This window comes from Indicator indicator, chromosome 2 (genome assembly GCF_027791375.1).
Source record: "Indicator indicator isolate 239-I01 chromosome 2, UM_Iind_1.1, whole genome shotgun sequence".
Taxonomy (NCBI): domain Eukaryota; kingdom Metazoa; phylum Chordata; class Aves; order Piciformes; family Indicatoridae; genus Indicator; species Indicator indicator.
In genome coordinates, this window is record NC_072011.1 from 55,045,092 (window position 1) to 55,058,397 (window position 13,306).

At 40.4% G+C, this 13,306-nt stretch overlaps 1 protein-coding gene across 1 annotated transcript in view; it reads left to right on the forward strand.

Annotated features, from left to right (window-relative positions):
- The window catches only part of LYPLAL1 (lysophospholipase like 1), a 30,973-nt gene extending 17,967 nt beyond the window's left edge, over positions 1-13,006 (forward strand). Inside the window, exons 4-5 of the mRNA XM_054399112.1 lie at positions 11,414-11,529; positions 12,767-13,006. Of these exons, the coding sequence (XP_054255087.1) occupies positions 11,414-11,529; positions 12,767-13,006 (356 nt within the window). The remainder of the gene's footprint in view (positions 1-11,413; positions 11,530-12,766) is intronic.
- The last annotated feature ends 300 nt before the right edge of the window (positions 13,007-13,306 follow it).

Consider the following 13,306-nt stretch of genomic DNA (forward strand, 5'->3'; position numbering starts at 1 on the left):
CAGACTAGAAATTAGAGGCTGAGGATGAGTGTCAGATATTGTTAGGTGAGGGTGAGTAAGGTGTTAGGCAAGCAGGAAGGTGGGTAGCTGCTGACAGCTCAGAGGTGTGGGCTAAGAAGGCAAGATCTGAAGGAGCACTGTGCAAAGGAGAGTGAGTGGGAAGAGAGGAGGGGAAGCAGGAGCTGACTCTCAAGCAGTGGAAAATGAGAAGTCCAGCACCTGGTGTTCTGGGGGATGATTCTCCTAGAACCATTCAAACTTTCCACAAGGCTCAAGATTGTGGGTACAGTAAGATCATTTGTTCTGAAAGAAATTATAACCTGTGCTGTTTGTTTTGGTAGCACAGTTAGCACCAAAATTCACAAGTGGGTGCTTGTAGGGCAGAGCTCTAAAGATGAGGATGGAGTTCAGGTTTTCTGATGCCACTTAAACTTTTTCTGTATCTCCATGATCTTGGAGGGGGAGGGAAGAGAGACTGACTGTAATATATACTTATAAAAAAAGTAATTCTGTCATCTCTAGAATTTGATAATGAAAGTCACTTTTTAGCCAAACATTCTTGTTGAGTTACTCTTACTAGTCTTCCTGGCTAAAGCACTTCTTGCAAATAATCCTGTAAGGAGGTTCATATTGACTTTGGAGATAAAAGAGGATGATAAAATTAGCCAAATTCTCAGACTTAGAACTTTGGTAGTATCCTTTTTTTTTTTAAAACTGTATGAATTCCTTCTTCATAAATGCCTGGATTCATTGCTAAATTAGTTAAGCAAATAACAGCCTTTTGAAATGTGGAACAATCGTTTCTTTTTTGATTGAAAACCAAGTTGGTTTTTCAAGTGGTGGTTGCTTTACTTTGTTTTCTTGTTTTGTAGGGGGTTTTATATAGTGTACTATCAGTATGGAAGCAAGTAAAAATATCTCTACTCAGGTGGAAATAGTGAAAGATTTCAACAGTCTTATCCAAGAGTACGTTTGAGACTCTTGAAATGGCAAACACATTTAGAGCATTCTGATAGTGCTCACTTTAGTCAACTACACTTCAGTGCAAGGCAGTCTTCTTGTTCTCTTTTTTTTGTTCTTAATTTAGTGCTACTTGTCTCCTTTTACAGGTCACTTTTTGTGTAGTACAGGAATGCTGATCCAAGCATGTTTGTCTCTGCCACCTGTAGTCACTTGTGTAAGCAGCCAGTGAAAACAAGCTTTCCATAATAGTTCTGTAGATTTGACTATATGCCAGAGAACACATGCAGGATTCCTGACCCCTTGTGCTGTAACAATAACACAAAGACACACAACTGCTTCTTGTTTATTGCTAGACTTCTTACATAGCTACTGAACCATGGTGCAAGTAACATGAAAGCTCTGTGCTTCTTGTAAATATTAGCATTTTCATCTCTCTCAGTGTGTGTGAGGATGGGATGGGGAGGAAATATTTTGGCTTCAACATCGCAGAGCAAGAGGATCCTGTAAATACGGGAAGATAAGAGAACGAGCAATAAATTGTGAAAAAGCCAGGCAAACTACTTCACTTACAATCTTGGTATGTTATATCTTTTGGCTTCTAAGCCTTTTGCTGTCACTCATCCTATCTTGTATCTTCTGTCTTTGTCAGGCAAATGTTGTCTTTCATTTAGAGATTCTACCTTGCTGCCGCAGAGTAAATCCATGGGTTTATATTGCCATTTGGCACTAGAATTTAAATGGGATTTTTTTCTTTCTGTACCATGCATGACTTTTTGGTTTATCTAAATAATGCTTATGAGATTCTGGGCTCAAAGCAGTAGTGTTAATCCATCTGCCCTATAATCCCAGCAAACATTTCTTTAATTTTCAGTGCATCAGTGTGAACTTGCATTGCATTTGTACTTCAAGGAAAATGTTTACTCCTGTTTGTTTGCACCCAAGCTGACCATTTGTTTTTATTTTAGATCTCTACTACTTCTTTTACTTCTTCATGCACAAGCAAGGCACATTCATAGAATCATAGAATGGTTTGGGTTGGAAGTGACCTCTAAAGGTCATCTAGTCCAACCCCCTCTGCGGTAATCAGGGACATCCTCAGCTGGATCAGGTTGTCCAGAGCCCTGCTGAGCCTCACCTTGAATATCTCCAGGGCTGGGGCTTCATCCACCTCCCTGGGCAACCTGTTCCAGTGTTCCATCACCCTCATGGTGAAGAATATTAACAGATGAATATTTCTGTTTCCTCCATAAATCATTCAGGACGTGGATACACCACTTGTTAGTTTATTTCCCAGCTCTTCACAGACTCGGAGAATGTTAAGGGTTAGAAGGAACCTCAAAATATCATCTAGTCCACCCATTGTCCCTTGTCCTATCATTGGACATCAGTTAGAAGGGCCTGGCTCCATCTTCCTGACACTTATGCTTTACATGTTTGTAAATATTAATGAGGTCACTCCTCAATCTTCTCTTCTCCAAGCTAAAGAGACCCAGCTCCTACCACCTTTCTTAGTATAAGAGACGTTCCACTCCTTTAATCATCCTGGTGGCTCTGCACTGGACTCTTTCAAGCAGTTCCCTTTGTTCTTGAAGTGAGGGGCCCAGAATTGGACACAATATTCCAGATGCTGCCTCACCAGGGCGGAGTAGAGGGGCAGGAGAAACCCTCTCAACCTACTAACCACACACCCCTTCCAATACAACGCAGGATATCATTGGCCACCTTGGCCACAAGAGCACACTGCTGGCTCATGGTTATCCTTCTGTTCACCAGCACACCCAGGTCTCTTTATCCTGTGCTGCTCTCCAGCAGATCAGTCCCCAACCTATACATGGGGCTGTGCTTTCCCAGATGCAAGACTCTACACTTGCCCTTGTTGTATTTCATTAGATTTCTCCCTGCCCAACACTCCAGTCTGTCCAGGTCTCACTGACTGGCAGTGCAGCCTTATAGGTGTCAGCCACTCCTCCAGATTTATGTCATCAGCAAACTTGCTGACAGTGCCCTCTGTTCCCTCATCCAGGTGGTGGTGTCTTGATGGTGTCCTTATTAATATATCTAGAAATGAGGGTCTTTGAAAGGGGGAACATTCTCAGTTTCCATCTGCATGATGAGTGAACGACAGGCTTAGCAAACAACAGTGAGGATGAGGAATACATGAGGCTCACAGCAGTAAAACCAAAAATAATTCAACCGTGGTATTATCAGCACATTATCATCAGATGGTGGCTTTGGGAAGAAAAGAATTGTGAAGTAAATCAAATTCTGATCTTTTCAGCCTTAGTAGAAGCTCTATTGAAAACATATGCTTACTCATCTTTAATAAATCCCTGAGTTCAGTGCAAAATTAAACGGATGGGTGGGCTTTTAGAATGCCTGAGAGTTGTGTGTAGGCATGCCACAGGGTGCACATTAACTTGTACTTTCTTCACAGTCTTGCCTACAGGAATGATTCATAGAAGAGTAAAGCTTAACAGCATTTTCTAATCCCTCTTCATATGTCAGCTCTATTTAGGCAAATCCTTACCATTGCTTTTCTGTTGTCTTCAAAAGACCTCTATTAATTGAAGTCTCACAGCTTTCTAAGGAAGCTTGTTCTTATGCTTCACCATTCTTCCTGTTAGCCTATTTTCTGGTTTCTTTTTGTGATTCAGTTCAAAATAATGAAACCATGAACAGAAAGAATAGGTTATTGTCTTTCTTCTTACATGATATGCAGTTATGCAGACAGGTAAGCATTGCAGCAGGGCTGTGCTGTCATCCTCAGAAACAACCAAGGGAGCACACTAGGTAAATAAAACATCCCATAGATTTGATAGAGTAACCTCTTAGTAAAAATTGATGTGAGGCTTTTCATGAATTTTATTTTCCTTCTAGTACTCAAAATTATGATTCTTTAAGTACATGTGTTAGGTACCCCCTCTCCAAAAAAACCCCAAACAAACAAACAAAAAAACCCCACAAAAAAACCCCAAGACCCAACCAACTGCTTCTGGGTTTACTGCAAGTTGATACGTTGGAAACTATTGTACACTTCTTTTTACAAGGCGGTGGTAAAACTTGTACCACTTAAATACACATTTCGAAATGTGTTCCGGCTGGTGAGAAAGTTGGATAGCAAACTGATTCATGTTCCTAACAAGAGGAAGTAGCTGAGCCAGACAGAGGAAGTTGCCTTTGTTCTTATAAAGACACTCAGTTACTGAATAACAGAATAAAAAGACTATCAGTGGTGGAAACCAGTCATTGCAGTCCTGCTAGTGCCTAGGTTTAGCATTAGTGAAGTTTCATGAATAGATTAAAGGGGAAAATCACTGCTGTGAGGAAACTTACTTGAAACAAAGTACATGTTTGACCAGTTTACACAGGAGCAGTGTTCAGGGAGTTCATGGAGAAGGGAATTTGCTGTTGTGCTGGCATTTCTAGTCTTTGCTGATACTCATACGTGAATGCTGTTAAATCTATATAGTATTTCCATTCAGGAACATAAAAGGAAGGTAATAACAGAGTCAGCTTATTTGCAGATGATGTGTAGAACAAGGTTTTGCTGTTACCCTTAATAGAAGGTAAATCACAGAAGGTCCCAAGGCAGAGGGGCAAGTAAACTGAAATGGAGCCTCAGGGAAAAATTTCTGATAACACTGATTAAAGTAACTCTTAGGTTGAAAAGTTTAAAGAAAGGAGAAATTGAGAATGTAACACGCTGGGAGGATGGAAAGAAAATGAGGCAAGAATACGTAGTGTATTGTGATAACAGACTATACAAAGACAATTTCTCACTGTGCTGGTGTAGCCTTGTGCAACAGAAGAGTATTTGTCTCTCCTTGCACTGCTGGCAGAGGCATCCTATGCTGTAGCATTTGTCTCTTACTACTTTGTTGTTAAAGCTGTACTGACAAATTTGAAGAAATACTGTTAAGATGAAGAGCAACTGCTAGAAAGAAACTAGTAAAGAAGTATTGCTTAAAATAAACCTCCAATCTAAATCCTTATCTCCTCAAAGTCTGGGGTGTAGCTTCTCTTCCTCTCCTGGTTCTGTGCTGTAATGAAGCAGTTTCTACCTCTGCCACTCAAATTCATGAGAGTAGCTCAAGATCTGTTTCTGCAAGGAGTAGAAGATCCATACTCAAAGCAGATGGCAGAATTAATACACTAAATGTGATTAATAACAAAAAATTACTTCCTACATCTGTGATTCCTAGTGTGGAAAACAATTTTGATCAGGTTTTAAAATTATACTGTAATGACAGAAAAAAGGTGATCTGGTTTGTTGTTTTCTAAGTCCATTATCTGTAACAAACGAAGGTATTTTACAGTTAGATCCGTATGACTCAGGAGGCAGTTGGCAGTGTGAAGCCTCTGTTTGTTAGAGAGGGTTTGTTGGTGTTTTTTTGGTTTTGTTCTTCTGTAAAGAAGAATGAAAGCCTAAAGAGCTTTCTGAACTCAGGGTGATTGCAAGCCCCGTAAGGGAGCACTGGGGCAAAGGTAGAGTTTCTAGCATTCTCTCTTGTGTACACAGAACACAAGAGAGACAGTAAGTAAAGAAACCATTGAATAATAAAATCTAGTCATTTTTGGAGATACAAATGAAAATATTGTTAGACCAAATACAAAGTAACTAATGAAACTGAAGTTTGACAGTAGGTAAATATTTGGTTTCCTTAGCTTAATATAATGTCGATGTGTCATCATGGACCAGATTATCATTTCGGACAGATACAAATGAGGAGTGAGTTAATATAAATTGAGATCTTCAGCAGAAGTGAGATCAAGGTTTTATACAAACACTTGGATGTTTAAAAGGCTCTTAAGGCCATTTACAAGCTCTGGAAAGAAGGTTTTATCACTGAAAAATGGCAGCTGTGATGAAGGTTTCTCTTTTATTCAAGATGGAATAAATTACATAGGAGAAATTCAGTCCCTATTTACTCTGTGTTACATCATTATATGGCTGGGGTTGCTTTAACGTAGTTACTGATGATATTCCAGAAACCATATTTTGGTTTTAGTTAAGTATTGAATGCGAGTTTCCTTCCAATTCAGATTCCTTAATTTGAAAGTGTGTTGATCCTGTGATTTAAGCAGGTCTTTCTCAAGTAGCAAAGCAAGTTACAAGCCACTTTCTTCTCACTGAGTAGGACTACTGCCTAGAAGTCAGAACTACACAGAAGGAGATTTGAGGTCAAAAATGTGTACTTAAATGAAGCTTTTTTTCAACTTAAAGTGCTTTACTTAACTGAGTCTGTTTTGTATGTGATGACCTTTTAGCCTGCACTTAAACCTGCTTTGTAAGGCAGGAAAGTTAATGCAAATACAGCTTTCTTGAACTGATAGCTACTGAGCATTTTAGAATCATAATTTTTTGAACTGTTTGAAGCAATAATCACAGATCTCTTTAAAAAGAGGTGTAAGAGGGGAAATGGAAAACGAATATATTTTTTTATGTGAAACTACTGGCAAGTTCTGAACGTCTGTGCATGTCCTTTGTACTTCATGGAGATCACAGAACTGTCAGGCTTGGAAGGGACCAAGTTCCAACCCCCTACCATGGGCAGGGACACTTTCCACTAGATCAGGTGGCCCAGAGCCACATCCAACCTGGCTTTAGAACCATCCATGGATGGGGGCTTCCACCCCCTGGGCAACCAGTTCCAGTGTCTCACCATCCTTATGGTGAAGAACTTCTTCCTAACATCTAATCTAAATCTACCCTCCTATAGCTTGGATCCCTTCCCCTTAGTCCTATCGCTACCCAACACCCTAAAAAGTCCCTCCCCAGCTTTCTTACAGGCTCCCTTCAGATATTGGAAGGCCACAATAAGGTCTGCTTAGAGCCTTCTCCTCTCCAGACTGAACAACTCCAGCTCTCTCAGCCTGTCCTCATAGGAGAGGTGCTCCAGCCTTCTGATCATCATCATGGCCCTTCTCTGGACACACTCCAGCATGTCCATATCTCTCTTGTAATAGGGGCTCCAGAACTGGATGCAGTACTCCAGGTGGGGTCTCACCAGAGCGGTGTAGAAGGGGAGAATCACCTCCCTTGACCTGGTGGCCACACCTCTCTTGATGCAACCCAGGATCTGGTTGGCTTTCTGGGCTGCAAGTGTACACTGGTAGCTCATATTGAGATTCTCATCCACCAGCACCCCCTAGGTCCTTTTCTTCAGGGCTGCCCTCAAGACTGTCACTGTCTATATCAGTGCCTGGGATTGCCCCAACCCAGATGCCTGCATGAGGTTGAACCTCATGAGGTTGTCATGAGCACCTCTCCAGCCTGTCAAGGTCCCTCTGGATGGCATCCCTTCCCTCCAGAGTGTCTGCTGCACCACACAGCTTGGTGTCATCAGCAAACTTGCTGAGGGTGCACTCAATGCCTCTGTCCGTGTCACCGACAAAGATCTTGAACAAGGCTGGTCCCAGTGCTGATCTTTGAGGGTCTCCACTTGTCACTGGCCTCCACTTGGACATGGACCCATTGACAGCCACTCTTTGAGTGTGGCTGATTGGTTTCAAATGAAGGGTTTGCTATATTCTGCCCATCTAAGGTTGAAACGTTGCCATGTCATTTTTGGTCTTGATTAACACTTACTGAAGCAATCTGCTTAACACTGCTGTGAGGTTTGTGTGTTCTTTATGCTGAGATCACTGGTGCACATAGGCATACTTGTACTCCTGTGTTTTGCTTACATTCTGACTGTCACTCCAAACAGAGAATCATAGGTTAGGAAGAGACCTTAGAAGTTATCTACTCTTTTCAACTAGACTTGGTTGCCCAAGGCCTCATCCATCCTGGCCTTGAACACCTCTAGGGAGGGAACATCCACAGCCTCGTTGGGTAACTGTTCCTGAGTCTCACCACTCCCATACTGAAGAACCTTCAGTACTGTATCTGTACCTTCCTCTAAATTTCCTTAATGCAAAATTCAAATTCTTATAAAAGTTCTTGACTGAGCATGTTTTTATGTTATGTCAAATTTGATTTACTCTGAAATGCTTATTGTAATCAGAAAAAAAAAATGGTTCCAACTACAAATGCTTATTCACGTTGTTTCTGAGGCATTTACTATATGTTATTTACTCAGAGATTATATCAAGTGATAAACTTCAGGTTTTCCCCTGGAAAACCCAATTCAAAGAGCTAGTTCTTTGTATTACATTTTCTCATATTAGTATGAGCCACATAAAAGAACCATTACCTAATATTCTTCTAAACAGAAGGTGACTGCATTGTCAAAGACTGCTGGTGAGTAATTGGAGATACTGTTGCCAGAATGTGACTAACTGGGTACAAAATTTTAGATTAAATCATTTACAAACTAGTAATGAGTTTTCAATGCAGCTTTTTTTTTTCCTGTATTCTGCAATACTTAAAATGGACTTAATTTTATATGTAGACAGAGTATATCTGTATTTATGTAGGCAAGTGCAAAATGATGTATTAGAATATAAATGCTACTTTTTGAATGACAGTATCATTCAGAATGATCAAAGGGAAATGAAGAAACACATCAGATTCTACAGAACAGAGTAAAAGAAACTTCAGCACAAGATGATATTTGTATAGTAACTTTATGTAGCTCCTTTATTTTATATACTTTCTTAGAAGGCTTTATTTTTCTCTCCTTGGATATGGGGTCAGTGATAAATTTTTGAGATTACTATGACATTTTTGCAATATGTATTTTTCTTTCATTATAGAATTCTTTTCCATGTGACAAAGGAACATGTCTGGTAGGAAATAGGGATGCAGATGACAGGTTTGCAGTAGCATTTTCAATATTTTTATTTTTTGTGAAAACAAGTTTATTTGAAATTTCAGGTGATGTGGATTGTGTGAGGTGTGTTCAGCTGCCTTCATTCCTACGTGTCCTCAGCTGCCTTTGTTTCTGAAGTTCCTCTGGGCACTTAAACATACTACATTTAACTTTGGACTGGTTAAAGATTGATTTGGGGAGTAAATAGCAGGTCCTGGTTTTTTTTACCAAAGATAAATCAGGGTATTATCAACCCCTTGGGTGCATAGCATGGGGATCCTAGGTATATCTCCTACTTTGAGGACACATCTCTCTATTAAGAACTGTGTTTGAAAAAGAAAAAGAAGACTCTAGTCTTCCACACTGTGTGGCCTTGCTGCTTCTCCCTGAAGTCACACTCATACACGCACACACGCTCACAGAATCAACCAGGTTGGAAGAGACCTCCAAGATCATCAAGTCCAACCAATTATCCAACCCTATCTAATCACCTAGACCAAGGCATTAAGTGCCTCATCCAGTCTCTTCTTAAAATCCAAGCAAGTCAGGAACCTGCAGTTACTACTTTTGGCCATAATTGTGTCTTAAGACTACAGGGAAAAAAAATTTTTCGTAGAAGAGTAGTCAGATATTGGAATAGGCTGCCCAGGGAGATGGTTGAGTCACCATCCCTGGATGTGTTTCAAGGTCATTCAGATGTGGTGCTTAGGGATATGGTTTAGGGGTGAACATTAGTAGGGTCAATGGTTGGACTTGCTGACCCAAGGGGTCTTTTCCAGCCTGAATGATTCTACATGTTTCTATGAATAAGGTAACAGTAAGTAAAAAAGAATCATGAACTCATTAGAAGTTCTGATCAGAAATTTAGCAGAAATCAAAAGATAATGTTGTGTGGGAGACAGAAAGAGGACACTTCGTGTCTGGATTAGGGTAGTGTTTTCAGGAAAATTTCCTGCACAATTGCAGCCAAATATTCCAGTCATAACATGGGATGGAGTGTGAGCTAGAAGGGCTTCAGACCTGATGGGGATTGTAGATAAACATGCTGGAAGAGGATTCCCCTTTAGGAATATTCCCCATGACCTAACTAGTATTTATGAAGTACAGTGTTTTCTGTCTCTGAGCTGGTGTGTGCCAGAGATTTCCTGTGTGGTCCTAGAATCCTGTGAGGTACCAAAGCTGAAGAGTACCACTGGGCTTAGTTTTGGTGCTGCAGTGGCACTGCTTCCTGGCAGGGTTTTGTTTAGCGTTCATGTCAAGCTTCTGCAAGGCATGGAGTCAACCCCAGAGGGGTTGCAAAGAAGCTCTTCCCATTCTGGAGCCTCATTTTAATCCCTTGCAAAAGATAACTAGCTGAAATGGTTTGTCTACTATTTTTGCATTTCTTTTTAAATTCCTAATTTCATGTCTTTTGTGTGAAAAGGTCTGGGCACAGAATTTTGCAACTAATTAACACCAGTTAACCACTTGGCACAAACCAATTGCATCACCAGTACTCTGGATGCTAATACCAGTGTAAGAAGAGCTTTCAGTCCTAACCTTTCTGCTGGTTGCCATCTCTGTGCTAGAAGAGATTTCAGCAGCCAGTCATTCTTCACCCTAGTCTTTATGCTTTGGTGAGACCTCATCATCTGGAGTACTGTGTCCAGCTCTGGGGCCCCCAACACAAGAAAGTCATGGACCTGCTGGAGTGGGTCCAGAGGAAGGCTGTGAAGATGATCATGGGGCTTGAGCACCTTCCCTGTGAAGACAGGCTGAAAGAATTGGGGCTGTTCAGCCTGGAGAGGAGAGGACTCTGAGCAGACCTTGTAACTGCTATTCAGTATCTGAAGGGGACACTACAGGAAGGCTGGGGAAGGACTGTTTAGAGGGGCTTGTAGCAATAGAATGGGGGGCACTGGTTTTAAACTAGAGCAAGGCAGATTTAAGTTAGACCTAAGTAGGAAGTTTTTTACAACGAGAGTGGTAAAATACTGGAACAGGCTGCCCAGGGATGTGGTGGAGGCCCCATTCCTGGAGACATTCAAGATCAGACTTGATGTGGTCTTGGGCAGCCTGATCCAGTTGGAGGTGTCCCTGCTCACTGCAGAGGGTCCCTTCCAACCCAATGCAACCTGTGTATATAATAGCCTGTGTACTGTGTCCGTGTCTGGATTTCTGAGATCCTGTTAGAGCTCAGGTGGACTACATTGCAGTTTCTCCTGATTTATTATAAATCCTAAGGTGTCAACAACAAAAAAACAGCCCCTGTGTACTAAAGTGGTGAATGTTCATTGATTATGTACAGCAGTGATACAGATCTTTGATGTGTGCATGCTACTAGGCTAGGTGAAAAATACGTTGAATAGAAAAGCAATGAGAATTATCTGTTTATAGCATTCTGCTTTGTTAGCTTTGGAGAACATCAGACCAAGTGTTCCAACTACATAGGACCATACACAAATGGCTTCTAAAGTAATGGCATTTTGGCTGATTTTTTTATTTTATTCTTTTTCCCCTTATCAGGAATGAATCTTCAGCTGTACTTTAGCTCTCCACCTTCTTTCTTTAATCATAGTTTGAGACCATTGTAACCTTTATGTCAGGAAGCTTTTTGGTTGCCTTGTCTATAAAACAAACAAATCTGAAGATAAAAATAAAAGAGATGCTGAGTTACAAAGCAACATCCAATCTTTGTTTCCTTGGTTTTGTCCTAGGAGGCTTTTCAATGGGAGGTGGAATGGCAATGCATTTAGCATATAGGTTTCATCAAGATCTGGCAGGAGTCTTTGCTTTGTCTAGTTTTCTCAATAAGGACTCTGCTGTTTACCAGGTGAGTGAGTGATTTGCTTTACAGAACTGCTTAGGTAAAAGAAAAATTATAATTAAATTTGAGTACAGCATGTTTATTCATCTGAGGTAACTGATTAGTGTTCAAAACTTAGGACGTTGTACAGCATGTTTATTCATCTGAGGTAACTGATTAGTGTTCAAAACTTAGGACGTTGTACAGCATGTTTATTCATCTGAGGTAACTGATTAGTGTTCAAAACTTAGGACATTACCTGGAAACAAATAAACAGAGTATTGTCATAGAATTGTTTGGGCTGGGAGGACCTTAAAGATCATCTAGTTCCAGCAACCCAGCCATTGCAAGGATTCCTTCCACTAGACCATATTGCTGAAGACCCCATCTAACTTGGCCCTGAACACTTCCAGGGAGGGGATATCCACAACTTCCCTGGGCAGCCTGTTCCAGTGTCTCACCACCCTCACTGTAAAAAATTTCTTCCTAACGTCCAGTCCAAATCTACCCTTCTCAAGCTTAAAGCCATTTCCCCTCGTCCTATCACTACAAGCTGTTATAAAAAGTCCCTCTTCAGCTTTCTTGTAGGTTCCCCTTCAGGTATTAAGAAGGCCACAGTAAGGTTTCCCAGGACCTTCTCTTCTCCAGGCTAAACAGCCCCAACTCTTGCAGCCTGTCACCACAAGGGAGATGCTCCAGTCCTTGGATCATCTTTGTGGCCTTCCTCTGGACCCATTTCATCAGTTTGATGCCCTTCTAATGTTGGGGGAACCTCACCAAACTGTCATGCAAGGACATCTTTCAAGTCTCACTTCCCCTTATTTTGTTGCCTTTTTGCACAGACAATGCAGTAATTTCATTCAAAGTAATTCAGTGTAGAAGGCAGATTAACAAATTAAATGCTTTGCAAATTGTCCTTGGTCATTAGAGTCCATATAAGTGTAACTATTACTTGAAAATTTGTGATGAATTGCAATACTCGTGGGCTCCATCTGCTGTCATGTTTTCTTTTTCTATTTCTCTTACTTGGAGAGGAATATAAATCTCACAGTAAACCCTATCATTTGTCAAGAATTTAGCACATTGAAATTTGAAGTGCAGTTTTTTTCCCAGTACTTGCTTATTTGATTTTGTAGACACAATACAATATGACCACTAAAACACAGGTTAGTAAATTAAATGTATGTAAACTGTCATTGTGTAATTTTAATTATTCTTTTAAAAGTTTTAATGACGTGTCTGACAATGTTTCTTCACCATCTAGGCTTTGAAAGAAAATCAAAATATCCTTCCAGAATTATTTCAGTGTCATGGAACTGCTGATGACCTAGTTCTCTATTCATGGGGTGAAGAGACCAACAAGATGTTAAAGTCACTGGGAGTATCAACATCACTTCATACTTTCCCGAACCTGAATCATGAGTTAAACAGAACTGAAATAGAAGAACTAAAAGCCTGGATTATAAAGAAATTGCCTGTTGAAGCAGCAGAGACAAACAAATAAAAGATCCAGCTTCATTTTACTTTCTAATTTTTGTGGGATTGAGGTCACATATGGCATGTATATGGGTATCCTGTCTATGCTATGTAAGTATAGCTGCAGATAGGCACTGCTATATTTCAAAATTCACTTAAATTTTTTTAATGCACATCCATGTCAATCTATGGAAAATAATGACTGGTAATATTGAAAGTATTCTTTTAAATAATGAAAACTGCATTCAGGAATTATTTCTTTGAATTTCCCAGGTGCCTTTGTCTGTGTGTGTATGTTCTATGATGGAAAAATAAACAAGTTGGCTTT